Source organism: Brachyistius frenatus, unplaced genomic scaffold, assembly GCF_029030835.1.
Source record: "Brachyistius frenatus isolate BFR_SWC_R1_liver_20210118 unplaced genomic scaffold, ASM2903083v1 Contig_418, whole genome shotgun sequence".
Taxonomy (NCBI): Eukaryota; Metazoa; Chordata; class Actinopteri; family Embiotocidae; genus Brachyistius; species Brachyistius frenatus.
In genome coordinates this window covers 65,149-82,153 of record NW_027211017.1, presented here as the reverse complement: position 1 = coordinate 82,153, position 17,005 = coordinate 65,149, and the positions used below count along the sequence as shown (strand labels likewise).

The following is a 17,005-nucleotide window of genomic DNA, read 5'->3' as shown; positions in this document are numbered from 1 at the left end:
AAATTGTTCTTATATAAGGTTTAATTCATAAAATCCAGTAACTCACAAGACCCCGTGTGAAACCGGACAGCTTTTATTTTGAAAAGCCGCGGCGAAACTGGACAACATTCGATCTCTCGCTCACTCGGCGAGGGACGCTCTTTATAGCTCCGCCTCCTGCTGTTGCGGTCCAGCTAAAAAAAAAAGTTGTATTTCTGTTATTTACCTAATTTCTGAGCACCTGTTTTGTTTCCATGTCAGTGGGAGAGTCTCCATCGCTGTGTTTCTGTCCTCTGATCTCTGTGTGTCGCACTGTGGGCGGAGCTTAAACCTTCAAACTTGTTCAAACCTCCATCGGTGTCGCCAGAAACGGGTTCGCGGGCTACCGGTAGTTTGTGATGTAGACGTACGAGACGAACGGACGGCAGCTTCAAGCATCTATTTAACGTGAACCAATTCTCCCAGGGCCTTGAAGTACCTCCAAAATTTGGCCAAAGAGGCGCTCGCTCATCACGGTGACGAACCCGGATCCCAGTCGGGCGAAGACGCCGGATACGAACAGAAAGCTCCCAAAGGAAACAAAGGTACGTAAAATCCCTCTTATCCTCTCGATGCACCCGATCACAGCCAATCACAGCCGAGCACGACATCGGACCACCTCGTCTCCTCGCGTAATCGGCTCCTCCGGGAAATCGTCATCTCGCGATCGCAATAATTGAAGCTAATTCACGCAAGCTCGGCATTTTTTAAATGTCCTGCGATTTTTTTTTTTCAGAAAAAAATGTCGTCGGCAGAAAGCTGTGCTGAAAAGTGTTAACGGCATAAAGTAAAGTCTTTAAAAAAAAAAAAAAAAAAAATGAACTGTCTGTTTTGCGGAAAACGTGGCCTTCACAATAAAACTTTGTCACGAAATACTTCATATCAATGGAAGTGATTACGTATTACTGCATGCTACCGAAAATGTATACACACGTCAAGCAGTCAGAGACGTCACTTTGTTTTTGTGCATACGGTCATATGTTAAATTAAAACAAATTAAACGGCATCTAAAGCTCTTATTTTGAAGGGCTGATGTAGTCGTATTTCATAGTAGTCGCAGAATGTCTGTTCTGTAAAACTTTTAGGATAATTGTTTTTGGTAACTTTAAAAAAAATAGTTTAGAACTCAAACACGTCTGTGACGTGCAGCATGATTATTATTAGGAAGTGATGACATATTTATTCCTTTATCGGCCGGTGCTTAAAATAAAAAAAAATAAAAAATCGCATTTTTTGTTCTTTTTCTAATTCACGCAATTTTACGCAAAAACAAAAAACCTCACTTAAAACCCAAACAACTTACATCGCGAATTTTAAGAAAAATCCACCACAAAATCAAAAATGTTTGATCGCAAAACAATCATAAAAAATGTTTTTCCCCAATTTGAAATGTATTACGTTTGCAACGTTACTCGTTTTAGGGACTTCCTGGTCCGAACCAGACGGCCTCAGTTCCTCTTCATGTTCCCGCAGTGCGTAAAGGTCAGAAGAGGAAGCGACGCGACAGCGATGCCGCCGAGGACGAAGACTTCGTGCCGGACGGCGAAGAAGAGGAGATGGAGGAGGAGCTGGACGACGGTGAGGAAGGCGTGGAATCCGACCTGGACTCCGACCCGGGAACGTGCGGAAGAAGTCCGCTGATTTTTCACGGCAGCAGAAACAACGTATGTCGGTTTTTTTTATTTTTATTTTTATTTTTCCTCTCGTTTGTTATCCGTGCCGGCCAGTTTGTGGGCGTTTCAAAACTTTTCAAAACTTTAGAGTCATTATTATTTGAGCTTTTATCAAAGTAAAAAAAAATAATAATAATAATAGAGCCGACGCTTATTTTTGAGTCTCGTGTGGTTTTCGGGCTAAAAAAAAAATATACCTCGGTGTATGTTTATGTACATATCGTAGCAGAAACCCGTTGTGGGCTCTAGTTACATCACGTAGACACCTTACCAGGTGAGGGGAGGTGTTTGTCTTCGCTGCTGTCTCGCTATGTACGCGGGTAAACAAAAACAAAAACACACACATGGTGTCGTGGCAGTAAATTTGGCCAAATTTTTGAATCTTGTGGGTTTTTTTTAAATTTGGCAACTCGTCTCATTAGTAACTCGTCTCCATAAGTGTTGTGTCACGGAGACTCCAGTAAACCGTCTCTACCAGAGGAGCGATTCGAAAGAGATCTCTATGAGTACGAAGCGTCGAAACTGAGATCCTACGTTATCTAAACGTCAGGAATCCTCATGAATTAGACCCCAAAAAAATTGAAGATAAATAACCTCATCCGTGCCGTCTTTTCCACCCGCAGACGGGCTCGTACGGCCGACCGCTCAACGGACTCGGCCTCTCCGTCATGAGACCCGTCTGGGACGCCGCCGAGGTGACCAAGAAATTGTAAGTTAGCTCCGCCCACCGCTCTGCTCCAAGGTTGTTGTTGTTTTTTTTTGTTTTTCAGAGATTAAACTTAAAATAAAACAACTCAGACTTCTGGTTTGTTTTTAAAAGGGAAAAAAAGGTTCAACATTGTGTTTTTTTTTGTCACGGCGCTTCCATGACACCTGACGCGTTGAGATTTTCCAAAACTACCAGACAGAAATCTGTTTGAAATTATGTCTCCTTTTTGTTCTGACCAAATACATACAAAAATAAAATAAAAACAATAGTTATAAACGCACAGAGGTGCAAAACAGCAGTAAAAAAAACAGACAAACAAGAACTCGGTCAGTTAACTGCTGGTTATTTTGAACTGTGTGTGTGTGTGTGTCTTCTCAGCCGGGAGGAGCACCACAGCAGCTGGGTGTTCCCGGAGTGGGTTCCCTCCACCAGCGACTGGGACCCGGTGCCACAAAGGTACTTTCTTTTAATCCCTTTAATTAAATCCAGTTTCAAACCGGATTAACTCACTAAAGTTTAACACTTGATGTTTTTATTTTTGAAACACTGTGCTTTATTACTGATTTAGTTCATATAGTTTTAACCCTCAAAACAACATCTAAGCACAGAAAAAGATCTCAAGAAGCACGTAGTTATTTAGTGTTGGGACGTGGCCTTCGTGTTAAAGTCCATTATTTAAAAAAAAAAAAGAAATTATATTGGTGTGTGATTTCTGTGTTTTTCAGCGACGTGGAGAAGTACCTCCCTCAGGAGCTCCGGTCGCCGGCTTTCAAAGTGTCCAGAGACGGTCTGAAGAAGGAGGCGACGCCGCTGCAAACACTCAGCAGGTGACGCCGAAAAACGTCCAAATAAACACCCGGTTCAACATTCAGTATCTTTTATGACTTTCATAGAGAAGCGCGTTAATCTGGGTGTTAATTCATCGTTTGATTACTGCCGTGTCTCATTTGGAAACGTCAAGAAAGTAAAAAAAAAAATAATAATAATGTCAGAACACTTTTTTGTCACTCGTTTGACTCCTTTGTTTTGGTTTTTTACTTTTTTTGATGTTTTTTTTTTTTTTTACCAGCGGTCACGTCACCCGTTGTTTTTTTTGGTTTTATTTTGAACGGTCGTTATGAAGCTGTGAGAAAAATTGCTCAAGAGGTTCAAAATCAAACATATCGGACATTTACTCTTGCAAGAAGGAGCACATACATGGACACTCAAAGGAGGATGTCCAGCATTGCTCCCAGATCTCCTCCGTACGGCAGCTTTTATACAGTGTGACAAACAGTTGACAGTCACCCCCGCTCACTTTGTATCTGCTTTCGTATGGTGATACTGAGTTGGTTGCAGGTCACAAGATAAGGACACGGGGGAGTCGTCGATTAGATGCGGAAAGTAAAACAAAAAGGAACTTTCCAGGAGTCACTTGCAAATAAGAGAGAAACAAAAGAAACCTTTCGGAGCCGCTTGATGAGAAACTTTCCGGAGTCACTTACAGTCAAGAAGAGACCATATTTTTTCTTTCCATCAGAAGCCTCCAGTTCAGATATCGGCTTACGACATCTCGCTGGTTTACGAGTAGGTTTGGCAGCCGGAAGAGACCGATATTTGGACGAGCTAACCTCTCCTAGTGGCACTCGGTGGTATTGCAGCTTAAAGACACTCCGGAAGCTACGTTCACTTTCATATTCAGTCTGCTGTTCTGCGTCAATCCTGATGATTGTTTTTTTTTTGTTGGTTTCCGGTAAAAAAAAAAGAATTAAAGTCACTAATTCTATGTTTTTTCCCCCCGTCCGGTCAGGTTCGAGGCGGTGCCGGCTCACCCGGAGCGCTGGGACATGCTGCTGTACGCCGGCGGGCCGGTCTGGTCCCTGGAGTGGTGCCCGACGCCCGACGGAGCTCCCGCCACTCAGTACGTCGCCCTGGCCGGCCACCGAGCGATGGACGAGGAGCACTACGCCAACCGGACCTGCGCCGGGCCCGGACTCGTTCAGCTGTGGGACGTCGGCAAACTGGAGTACAACAGCAGGTACGTATCGTACCAGGTATTATTTTTACAGAGTATAAAATAAAAATTAAAAAGTCAGAAACACTCGCTAACTTCCCAGAACTCATGTTTTTTTTTTTTTTTTGTTTTGTTTTTAGCAGATCAGTCGTAAATAATTTGACTTGACAGACTTGAACTTGGATTGAACGAGTATTTTTCTTCCACCCACGAGTACTTCTATGTTCATTTTGTTTCCCTCCACCCTCAGACCGGACTCCCAGCCGGCTCTGGCCTACGGTTTGGCCCAGGACCACGGCTTCATCTGGCATCTGAAGTGGTGTCCTGCGGGAGGCTGGGAGCTTCCCAACTGCGTCAGAAAGGTGAGCCTTTTTATTTAATTAAATTTTTTATTTTATAAAGACTATTATGAAGTGTGTTTTTGCCTTTTTGCTGCCGGTACCTGATTTTGAAACTCCCAACATTTTGGATGATTCCCCCCCCCCCCCCGAAGGCTCCCTTCCTGCCCAGACTGGGTCTTCTAGCCGTGGCCACCTCCAACGGCGTGGTCACCATTTACAGCCTGCCTCACCCGGACGCTCTGCTCTCCAACAAGAAGCTGGCTAACTCCGGTAAGACTTCCCGATTTCCCTCCAGATTTTCTGAAACCATTTATTTACACAAGTATGGAAGCGGTGACATCGAGTGTTACACTCCTGCGAGGCGTGCGTGTTCCAAAGAAAACCCGTTGATATATCGATATTTACGCTTTGTTAATTGGACTCGCTTGGAGCCATTCGGTGTCCTTCTCTACTCGAAGCACTCAAGACACGTTTTCGTCCACAAGCGTGCGATTGGGGAAAAACAACAGGAGTTTTTAAACCGGCGCGCAACCCTGAAGTGTGTCCAGCAGAGGGCGGTGTCGGCCTTCTAAAAGTCTCGAGTCCGCACGTTGGTGCTTTCTGCTGTCGGCGGTGAGGACGCAGGACTGCAGCGAAGCAGTAAATCTGTAAAACAACAACAAGCGGCGTCAACCTCAACCTCGTCTGTAATGTGAAATGCGCTGTAAAGAGGCGTTCAAACCATCAGGAATTTACAGCTTTTAGGATGGCGGGGACCGGCTGTCAGCAGTTTCAGCAGTACTTGGACAAATTATTTTGTTTGTGAACAAATTAAAAAAACAATCTGGAGGTTTCAAACTCTGCGTGTTACACGAGCTGCTTGAACTCAAACGGTGTTAAAAGGCGTGTGATCGATCAGAAACGACACCTTGTCCATCGTATCAGACACGGACCTCGTTACTGGACCAGAACAGACGACCCGTCCCCCCGTCCCCCTTCCATGAAAGGACGGTATCCACGACAACAACCTCTGCTGATTTAGTGCTCGAAGGGTCTATAAAACTGTCTCACGCAGCTTTAACAACGACGGTAGTTAAGACTCGAGAACATGCGCGCACACACACACACACACACACACACACACACACACACACACACACACACACACACACACACACACACACACACACACAGATCACCTTCGTCAGCCGCCCCTCTGGGGCTCTGCTAATAGAAGACTGTACGAATGAGATTAATGGCCAGTTTATCTGCCACATCCATCAATACACAGCAACCCCCAGTTGTGTGTGTGTGTGTGTGTGTGTGTGTGTGTGTGTGTGTGTGTGTGTGTGTGTGTGTGTGTGTGTGTGTGTGTGTGTGTGTGTGTGTGTGTGTTTATCTCTCTGCCCAGCGCTTACAGGCTAATCTGATTAAAACACAACAGCAGTCTGAGATCGGAGCATTTCAGCGCCTTAAAAATAAAAATAAAAATTCTCACACTTGAACTGGATCCCGTTAAAGCTTCTTTTAACGCCAGCGTGACCGGAGCTTCGTCAAGGATGCTCGTCACGTACGTTCACGTTATGAAAGACAAACACCTGCAGCGTGGGCCGTTAGTATTTATCTTATTATTCCAGCTCTTGGTGTATTTCTACGCGTCGCTACAGAGTCCATATTTAAATGAAGCACATCAGACTGTATCACACACGGCTTGGTTTTACAATGAAGAAAAACGCCTGCTGTCTCAATTCAGGCATTAAAAGATGTATAAAACTTGACATTTCCACTATTTTTTATTATAGTTTTTTCCTTCACCCCCCCCCCCCCCACCACCACCACCACCACCACCACCTCGCCATCGCTTCGTGGCTTCTTGGTTTCCATTTCATTTCGTAGCCACGGATCATCGGATCCAGTTTCCAAAGAGCTACTTCATCACCCCCTCCCCACCCCTTCCCCCCGCCCCCGCTTCCAACTATAGGTTATTGTTATTGGATAGAAAGGTTGCAGAGCGCTCACAGTTGAAGAGATCTGCAGAGACGAGGACTTATACGGTCGTGAGCCCGAATTGTAGAAACGCTGAGCTCGACGTCCCCCAATGCACCAATAAAAAATAAATAAATTTAAAAAAAAAGTAAAATAACGTAATAAATTACTGCTGGACTTCTCTATTTTTCTTCCAACGTGAAGGTTTAACTGTTGCAACTCTTTACTTACTTACGAGGAGAAACAGTGAAATACACCTCTGAAATAGTCACTATTGCCACCAGTTAAATTCAGTGTTCAACAGCGGTTGGCAAACGGCTTTCGGGTGCGTTAGCGCCACCTTCTGGTGGTAACCATGCATTTTTATTCACTATTTTAAAATTGATTTTACTGGTCTTATTTTGATAATTAAAAGGCATTTTCTTCTTAGCTGTGGTCACGAGATAAAAGTAAAAACATTTTTTTTTTAAAAAGTCAACTGAAATGCAAAATTTAAGAAACAAAAATAAACCGAGTGAAAAATGACCACCTCTCTTCTTTTAGCCCGACACCGTGAGCGGTAATTGAATGCAGATTTGTGGCTGTTACCAAAAAAAAGCTGCAGAAATCGGAGGAGGCGGAGGAAGAGGAGGTGGAAGAGGAGGAGGAGGGGAGAAAACGCGAGAAAAAGGCGTCGTGGACTCGCCATAATTTACAGCGTCGTTCAAGACAAGGATCTATAATTGAAATGACAAAAGAAGATGCATCACCGAGCCGGTTGTTAGTGTTGAGAGCTGCGAAATACAGGTCGTCGTATAGACCCCCCCCCCCCCCCCCCATCCCCCGAAACTGTCAATCATCGAGGACTTGCTCGGGATGGGGGGGGGGGGGGTAGTTAAAGTGCGTCAGCGTGTGTTGTATTTTGATCTCATGCTGGTCTGTTATTACTCTGGCAGTTCAGGGTTTTTGTGTTGGGTTGTTTTCAGATTAACAGATATATAGATTTATTTTTTTCCGCTGCAGCAGCATAACCAGGTGCCGAGCAAAGCAATGAAATAAATAGAAGTAGTGAAAAAATATTAAATATAAAAATTAAAAAAAAAGTTTAAATGCACATTATATACAAATAAAAGTAGAATAATATTAAATTAAACTAAACTGGTTTTTTGAATGTAGGCGTTTACAGGAGCGGAGGGGCGTGTCTAGTTTGATTGACATGCCTGGGGGGGTGCAGTCGTGGTTTATAGGTGGGTGTAGTGTCCTCGGATCTACCTCTTGCCCCCCTTCCCCCCCCAAGTTTTTCAAAATATGGTCACTTCTGGCTATTTAAAAAAAGTCGGCGACGGACAAAATGGCAGATTCGAGGCGTCAAAATGTCCGTTTCACAAACCGACGGACGACGTCGCGGTTCGCCGCTTCCAACTCAAGCGGGTAGAAGAGCGAACCCGTTGGCTCCGCCTCTCGCCTCACCGGCAGCGTTTCGATACCCGCTCGCGACACCCGAGATCGACTCCCCACTTGCGTCGCCTCGCGCGGACAAAGACGCTGACTCGACAAGATTATTAATTTCACTGAAGGACATCACTTTGAACCACGCTGGGTAACACGAGTGGACGAACCGGTTCCCATCGGGTCTCCGGGGAGCCAAACGGGGGGGCGAGGAGGTTTGATTTACAACCCCGAGAGGCTTAAATATAAAACAAATAAACAAATAAATAAATAAAAAGTACCAGCGTGTGTTTTTCTGAGGCGGGAGGTGAGTTGATGGAAAGCGCCGGAGGAGCAAAGAGGACACTATTGATCCGAAGTCTCCGTAATCTAAACCGGACGAGGAGAAACTAATGATCCGGAAAAACAGGCCGACGCCCTTTTTGTTGTTGTTGTTGTTGTTGTTTGTTTGTTATTGGATTTTACATTTTAAAACACAACAGCGATCGTCGTGGCAGAATTATTGCCGACGCGGTTCCTAATGTCCGGTCTTTTTTTGTTGTTGTTGTTGTTGTTGTTTTTTTTGTCCTTTAACCACGTTCAGCAATGTGTCGTCAACATTTCACATCTTCACCATAATTTGAATGGATTCGAAGACTTGGCAGTTTATTGATATTCCATCGAGGCTGTGACGTCACCCTTCACATCCCCATAGAGAACGTGGAATCGTCTTTTCCTGGTTTTAAAAGCTGCATTACACTAAACTGATGTAATCTTTTACCCGCTTTGTCGTTGAATCCAGATTATTAAGGATTATTTATGTAAACTGTTTCGTTAAAGCACCAATAATTATCCCCACAACGCTGTCACGACGTCGATGTGGAGTTTATTTAGTCAAAGTTTTTGTGTCTTTGCAGGAAACGACAGCGAAACGCCTCGAATACACAAGGTAGGAGAGCATTGACACGCGTTTCTTCTGATTTCATTCCCGCCGTCGCGATGTGAAAAGTCATGGGTTTACGTGTTTGTTTGTTTGTTTGTTTTCCCTTCGCAGGCTCGAGGAGTCGTAACTCTGAAGCTGGGCTCCTTCAAAGCCCCTCGCCTCGAACGCAGCGGACTCGTCCTGTCGATGGATTGGCTGCCGGCGAAACCGCACAACATAATGGCTATCGGATTCTACGACGGTATGAAAATTGATCTCGTTCGGTGGGGAGGAGGCGGGGGGGGAGGGGGGTTCTTGATTAATTGGGTTTGAATGAAAGACAAAAAAAACAAGCCGTCTGGAAATCACCTCCGGATCATTTTTAAAAAATTATTATTATTATTATTATTATTATTATTATTATTATTCACCGCTGAAGGAAAACGATCTTTTTCTACTAGAAAAACAATTTACAACCGTTTTTTATTTTCATTTGTTTAATTTTTGTTTGTATTGTTTTATAATCTGTCTCCAGGTGTCGTCGGTTTGTGGGATCTGTCGACGAAGTCGGCCCTGCTGCGAGTTCGAGAGTCCGACAAGTCGCTGAGCCTGCTGCCCTACCGGAGCTTCTTCGCCCACGACCACGCCGTCCGCGCCGTGTCCTTCTGTCCCGCCGCCAGGTGAGCGCTCGCGGGACGTCCGGCTCGGCCTCGTTCTTTAAAATGGAGACAACCCAAATATTGTGACTTCAAAGTCGAGCGGCGACGTCGCCCGTCGGTTCGTGAACGGCCGCTACGAAGCGTCGAGTTCGGATCTTGCCCCACCTCCCCACACCGGCAGCCATCTTTGCTAGTTCGGAGCAGGTTTGGAGCAGGAAGTGACCGTATTTGGGGGAGGGGGAGGAGCCAGCGGTGGATCTGACTCGATCCGATTGGAAACCCGACGAGACTAAGCCCCGCCCACCGATAGCCGTAACCTGACCGCACCACAGGCCTGTCAATCAAACAGACACGCCCCCCCCAACACCCAAAAACACATTTTAGAAGCTTATTCTTCAATTAATGATGAATTATTTTCCAGATGGACCTCCAGAAAACTAGAAGTACGAGCTTCAGGAGTTCCTACGTTAAGGCGTTAATTCAGGATGTAGCGTACGTGCATCCGCGTCCTCATCACCCCCCCATCTCTACCCCCCCCCGACCTTCAGCCCGCCGCCCCCCAAAATAACGAAAGCTCGATCTTCCCGCTCTGAATTATTTATCTCGGTTCAAAACCGGCCGAGAATAAAACGAGGCGTACTCGAAGAGGAAGGAAAGTTTGTTCTTAAATGGCAAGAGAGGAAAATCTGCGATATCGTAAAAAACATGGTACACGCTAACTGCCGATTCGCCCTCCACACGATGACAGAGGCGAAGTCATCGGTTACGTAACACGAGGCCATCGCTCAGGACGTCACGTTCACCGTCATCCCCTCGCACATTATTGTTCTCCGCTCCGTAAGTCGGCTCAAGTATTCCCAGATGAGGGGAGGAGTGGAGGCTCATTTACATCACCTGTGTCTGGCTGCAAGGATACGAGTCAGCGGGGGGGGGGGGGGCAATATCCTGGACAGAAATTGGCTTTTTTTTTATTATTAAAAATCTGATATTGCCCAGGCAGAGCGTCATCTTTTTTCTTTTTTTTCTTTTTTAACTCTACCAGCATGAATCCGCGTAAATCGTCCTTTTAAGGAGCTGACGTGACGATCCACCTTAAAAACAAAAAAAAAAACGTGATTAATGCGGCCGTTAGCGAGCGGCCGTCCGGACCCTCGACGCCGATCAAGCTTTTGGGAGAACTGCCGACGGAGCTGATTTTGCTCATCAAATACAAAGTGAATCAACTTCGTCCACGAGTTCATCGCAAAATAAAAAAAAATTCTCATTTCTTTTCAAAAGCAAAATTAGCTATAAATGAATATCATCATTATAACGATTTTACACTCGTATTTGTTCTTCTCTCTTTGCTGGAGCAGTGACCCCCCCCCCCCCCCCCCCCCCCCCATATGTAAAAGGTGAATAACGGTTGAAGATTAATCCCACAGAGAGACGAAGAGGCCGGACGACACGTATCTTGTCCGGATCGCTGGTTTTAATTACGCAGCCACATCGGAGGAGATAAAACTTCCTTTCTCATTTCTCTTCACATCCATATTATAATTTTTTTTTGGGGGGGGAGGGGGGGGGTGATCGGCTTGTATTGATCGCTCCGTCTTCATTCGTCCTTTTACGGTTTTGATCAACTTTAAAGGAAAACGACGGATTTTGCAACAAAAAAATACACACATTAAAAAAAAAAAAAAATTTTTTTTTCTTTCCGCTAATTTGTAATTTTTTTTTGATTTACCGCGTTTCCTTCGATCTCTTCCGTCCTCTTCAGACACCTGCTGTCGACGGCGGGCGAGGACCGCTTCGTGAAGACGTGGGACCTCCGACGGCTCTACGAGCCCGTCACCGTTCAGAAACGCTACCTGACCAACGAGATCCACTGGCCGCTGGACGCGCCCGGCGTCCTGCTGGCCCAGGAGGTCGCCTACGTGCCGTAAGGAAGATCACATGTTGGGAATCGCACAAAAAAAAACAAAAAATGTCATGGTTTTTTTCAAAATAATTTCAAGGATACGGGATTTGGACAATTGTAGAATACCAAAAATAAGAAATGCAGTGTAACCGAACTATCCACACCTTCAAAAACGACTCTGACACCGTCTGAAGTTTGATCTCACTTTTCTTGAGGTTGAAGTCCAACATGTCACTTTTTGTTCAAAATTCAATTGCGTTGTCATCCAGCAGAGGGCGCTCTGAACAAATCGCAACCTGGTCATTCGATATTCGTTCGAATGTCATTTTTGGGAGAAAAAAAAAAGCGACGGCTCTTAATTTAGACTTTAATAAGATTATAAGATTAGCAAAATTCCCTTAGTGGGAAAAAAAACAAAAACTCTTTCGCAGGATTTGAGCTCCAAAAAATATAACTTCCCATCATGCACTGCTTCCCAAACTTTTTCAGACCAAATTTCCCCCCAAAGTACCACAGATACCAACAATCTCCCACCGCGTCAAGCATTAGGCTCATTTATTTATTTATTTCTAAAAATATGTAGATGGTTACCCGCTAATATCTGACGTCATCGTAAGGTGATAAATTTAGTGACAATTATGAATATTTTTTTTTAGGTATTGTGCCAGTTGGGATGTTTTCAGGCCTTTCAGCAGGATTCTATTGTACCACGACCGGTCCACGGACCGCGGCTTGGGAATCCCTGCCCACGCACTGCAACTCGTGTGTTATTTTTCATGACAAGTCGGAACCACAAAAATAAATAAATAAATAACGGTTTTGTTTCTTCCTTCATTCAGGAAGTATTCGCAGGGCGTCCACTACTACGACCACAACATGCGCTCCCTCTTCGCGGTTCCTCGGCAGGGAACTCTGTGGGTGAGTGCGACTCTCGTGATCCTCCGTCCTTCGGGGGGGGACGGGGGACGTCATGTAGCGTGAGTAACCAACATATCTGAACACGGGGTGGTTTTATAAGTGTGTTTGGTACCAGACCGATAATAAAAAAAACTATTATTATCGTCAATAGTCGTCAATTTTATATCCACACCAGTCCGTGATCTTTGACACGTTGGCGTGGACTCTGACCGTGTCCCTCATCGGTGTGTTTCAGTCCATTTCTTACACCCAGTGGTTAAACAGCATCGTGACGTCGGACAGCCTCGGCGACGTGATTTTCGCCGTGTTGCCGCACATCTACTACTCCGCCCCCTACCTCAAACGCACCAAAGACCGACGCTTCGTAAGTACTTCATCCTTTTGGTTTTGTTTTTTTTATTCCGTCCCTTTCTTGTTGTTTGTTTTTTTTCTACCCGTGTTCAGTTTAAAAGAAAAAAAAACGTGTTGAATTACAGCTCGTCTGTAATTCTTTCAAATGTGAAATAAATAACGCACGCGTAAGCACATTTCCTTTCTATCAACCTGTCGCCGACAGCCCGTCTACCTCGCGTCTCTGGTGCCTCGGGAAGCAACCGAAGGAGAAAATCAGGAGATGGGAGGAGCAGAGAACGAGGAGGAGGAGGAGGAGGAGGAGGAAGAGGAGGGAGAAAGAGAAGAAGCGGAAGGAGGAAGAGCGAGGAAGAACAAATCGCCTCCTCTGCAGCGTCGGACGTACAAAGAGGCCGTGAAGAAGTTCTCCATCCACCACACGGACAACGATCTGGTGGGTCGACGGACGCCTGGAAACATAATCATCTTTAAAAGATTCTATTTATTGTTCAAAAGAAACAAAGAAATAGTCTTTTAAACTGCAGTTTTGTTCTTTTTCTTCCGAGTTTTTATTCGTTTTTATCCCATGTGTAAAAACAGCTGACACTGCATGTAGACAATCCAATTATATATATATTATATATATATATAAACGCTTTCTGTAATCTGATCAAACGTCACAACGAGGCTCTGATTTCATTTCGATGATAACCTGTGTTGCCGTAGTAACACGAAGCTGCCCCCCCCCCCCCCCCATCGACTTCCAGCGTACCTTCGTCGGAAACGAGAAACGACCCGTGTGGAAACGCATGAACGACACGGAGCTGAAAACAAAGATGAACTTGGATGAGATGCCTTTGGCCGCGCTGCACAAGGTACCTATAAACACACACACACACACACACACACACACACACACACACACACACACACACACACACACACACACACACACACACACACACACACACACACACACACTCACACACACACACACACACACACACACACACACACACACTCTCACACACACACACACACACACACACACACACACACACACACACACACACACACACACACACACACACACACACACACACACACACACTCACACACACACACACACTCACACACACACACACACACACACACACACACACACACACACACACACACACACACACACACACACGGAGCGCAGGTATCATCCGACTCCCGAAGAAGTAAAAGATAAACGGCGGAAGGAAAACGGAGGTGAGAGGCGTCCGGCGAGCGTCTCCTCCGTCCTCCGTCCTCCGTCCTCTGTCTCCTCCTCTGATGGGCGGCCATAAAAGACGGGCTGAATGTAATGATGTGTAAAATGAGAAAAATGTCACCCTCAGATGGGGGGAGGATGGGGGGGGGGGGGATGAAAAGCAGCCATTCAGGGATTTGATGTGTTTAAAGTGTAAGAGCGGAGGGTGTCTGTCCCGGTGTCCTCTAGGACGGAGTGATGGACGGCCACTTCACAGCCGGGACCGTCTCTAAAAGGACAAAAAAACACAAAAGAGGGAGAGAGGGGAGGGGGGAGGAGGGGATAAATGGATGAGAGAGGGAAAAAAATAAAAAAGAAGACGCACGCTTGGGAGGATTTATAGTGATGAAGAGGAGGATGAACGAGCTTCCGTGTATAAAGGGACGAAGGAGACGGCGGTATCGACTCAGAGTCATTCGGAGGAGGGACGAGCAGGCGGGACATTTAAGCACCGTTAGTTTATCAAAGCTCAAGTAGATGGAAAAGTATTCAACCAGTCCATCTTTAAAAGTTTAAAATGAAGAATTATGTTCATATTATTCAAAACAAACACCTTTTTTTTTTTTTTTTTTCTCTGCGAACCACAGACGGTATAAAAGTGGACGAAGCCTCGAGGTCTTAAACTGCAATACCGCCGATTGGCCACCGGGGGTCGGCTCCAAAAATACGTTGCCTCCATTGATTCGCGTTTAACTTAAGTTGTCTCGGCGTTGTTTGTTTTCTGGAGGTCCATCTGAAAATAATCCCGTTAATAATTAGAAAATAAGCTTGAAAAATAAAAACTTTTTTGGGGGGGGCGTGTCTGTTTGATTGACAGCCGCCCTCCAGTGGCTCTCGGTGGTATTGCAGCTTAAGGCGCTTCCGCACCGCCGCCTCCATTTTCTTTTTTTACCGACCCGGTATCGCGGGGCACAGAACCATCCCACCGTCTTCACCCCCCCTCCACCCCCCCTCACCCCCTCAGGTGCGCTTCAACCCCAACATGAGCGGCCAGCTGTGGGTGGCGTCGGCGGGCCAGTCCGGTCTGGTCCGACTCAACTGCGTGAGGGGCATGATCAGCCCCCAGATGAAGAAGATGATCGAACAGAACCAGGCCCAGTTCGAGGCCCTGTACTCGCCGGAGGACCCGAGGGAGCCCGTCCGGCCGGAGCCGGAGTCCGAGTCGGAGCCGGAGCCGCTATAGCAGGAGGTGGAGCGCCGAACACAACGAAAACGCACTCTTTCTTTTTCTTTTTTTTTAAATCGAAGCGACAAAAAAAAACAACAACATTGTTTTGACTTCAGTTTAAAGTTCAACTTTCTGGTTTGTTTCCAAGAAGCTCCGGCGGTCGGCTTCTCGCTTAAATCTTATCGACTCCGGTGTCGGTCGATAACGTTTTTGGTTTTGTCCAATTTTGCGAAAAACAGTTTCCGGTTTTTGATTTGGTGTCTTTGAACAAAGAACCCGGTGAGCGACGCAACAGGAGCATAAAAAACCCAACAACACGCCGACTCGTCACCGGTTTTGATCGGGTCTTCACCGGCTGTTTGTTAATCCGTCACGTGAGCACGTTTTTAAACCCGCAAGTTACTAAACCGCTTCAGCGTAAAAGACGTGTTTTCCAATGCATCTTTTATTGTAAATCAAAGAGGATTCGACGGCGTCAACGAGGGCGTCCATTGCAGTTATATTCTGCTTTTTTTTTCTTGACCCTTTTTTTTTTTTTTTTTTTTTGCCGAGTCGCAGAAACGAAGAAATTCGTCCGATAAAGACCAAAACATCGGGAGAAATCCAGACCTGCCGAGGCCTCGCATCGGCTTCGGATCAACTTCGGAGCGTTTTTTTTTTTTTTTAATTCATGAAAGAAAGTCTGAAAACTGATTCTGCGGCGCCGGTACGAAACGAAAACGAGCGATTCATGCACTTTAAGTTACTCTTCGTGAACACTTTCAAATCCCGACACACATTCGTTATGAAGCGAGTTTGAAGTTACGTCAAAACGTTTCGCCGGTCACGACCAAAAAAAAAAAAAAAAAATAGAAGAAAATGTGAGAAACTGGATAAAGAAGTCTGAAATATTAAATGTTTGCGGATTCAGCGTATTTGCGACATTTCATTTTGGAATCGGAAAAAAAAAACATTCCTTTTGTAGTTTGTGCACTTTTTGTTTTTTTTGTTCTCGGATTTCTTAGCGTCACTTTAGTTCAGCAGCTACGACGACGACATTGTTCGTCAGCGCCTTCGGAGCCCCGACGGCCTCCCCTCTCCTCACTGATGGTGGTTTTAGGAACTGAGGTTTCAAACGTCACCAGCGAGCTGAGTCCATCTTTAAACTCACTTTTTTGCTGCTGGTTTGTTTTTTTTCCTTTTTGAAATCATGTTAATAACAACTCAGGCTATAAATTAGGGGAAATACTTGAATTTCTTTTGTACTTTTTGCTGGATGTTTATAAATGACAAATTTTAGACCCTTTTTCTGCCCTCGATCTTTTCCTTATCTGTGTTCCTGTTGTTATTGTCCTCTGAAGATGTAATTTTTATTTTTATTTTTCAAATAGAAGAACCTGTAATTATACGACACGACTTAATTTATTTTTTTGGTGTCTCAAAAAGAAAAGAAAACGGGAAAATGTACTTACTTACTTACAGGCAGCAGTCTCCGTTTTAGGCATATTTCCCTCTAAGTTCAATTAGGGGTTTTAAAAACGTGCTTAGCTCAATTATTTTCAGATTTCATTGACAGTTTTTGAATGATAATATTGTCAGTCATGAAATGTTCATTACCGATGACATTATCTTTAACTTGACATTCATAAAACATCAAAAATGTACATCACCTGTTCTCTTTTTGCTATTTTTGAAATGTTGCATATAATAAAAAGATTTATAATTA

General features: G+C 45.0%; 2 protein-coding genes across 2 annotated transcripts in view; both read left to right on the top strand.

Annotated features, from left to right (window-relative positions):
- The window catches only part of znf512 (zinc finger protein 512), a 21,965-nt gene extending 14,442 nt beyond the window's left edge, over positions 1-7,523 (top strand). The window contains exon 17 of the transcript XR_011312332.1: positions 7,486-7,523. The gene's annotated coding sequence lies outside the window, so the exon portion shown is untranslated. The remainder of the gene's footprint in view (positions 1-7,485) is intronic.
- gtf3c2 (general transcription factor IIIC, polypeptide 2, beta) overlaps positions 1-17,005 on the top strand; it is a 20,024-nt gene extending 3,019 nt beyond the window's left edge. Inside the window, exons 4-20 of the mRNA XM_069725274.1 lie at positions 445-563; positions 1,492-1,682; positions 2,315-2,400; positions 2,779-2,856; positions 3,126-3,227; positions 4,190-4,417; positions 4,644-4,755; positions 4,887-5,004; positions 9,024-9,055; positions 9,161-9,290; positions 9,564-9,708; positions 11,447-11,608; positions 12,427-12,505; positions 12,741-12,869; positions 13,062-13,289; positions 13,603-13,710; positions 15,097-17,005. Coding sequence (XP_069581375.1) covers positions 445-563; positions 1,492-1,682; positions 2,315-2,400; positions 2,779-2,856; positions 3,126-3,227; positions 4,190-4,417; positions 4,644-4,755; positions 4,887-5,004; positions 9,024-9,055; positions 9,161-9,290; positions 9,564-9,708; positions 11,447-11,608; positions 12,427-12,505; positions 12,741-12,869; positions 13,062-13,289; positions 13,603-13,710; positions 15,097-15,315 — 2,266 coding nt within the window. The 3' untranslated portion in view covers positions 15,316-17,005. The remainder of the gene's footprint in view (positions 1-444; positions 564-1,491; positions 1,683-2,314; positions 2,401-2,778; positions 2,857-3,125; positions 3,228-4,189; positions 4,418-4,643; positions 4,756-4,886; positions 5,005-9,023; positions 9,056-9,160; positions 9,291-9,563; positions 9,709-11,446; positions 11,609-12,426; positions 12,506-12,740; positions 12,870-13,061; positions 13,290-13,602; positions 13,711-15,096) is intronic.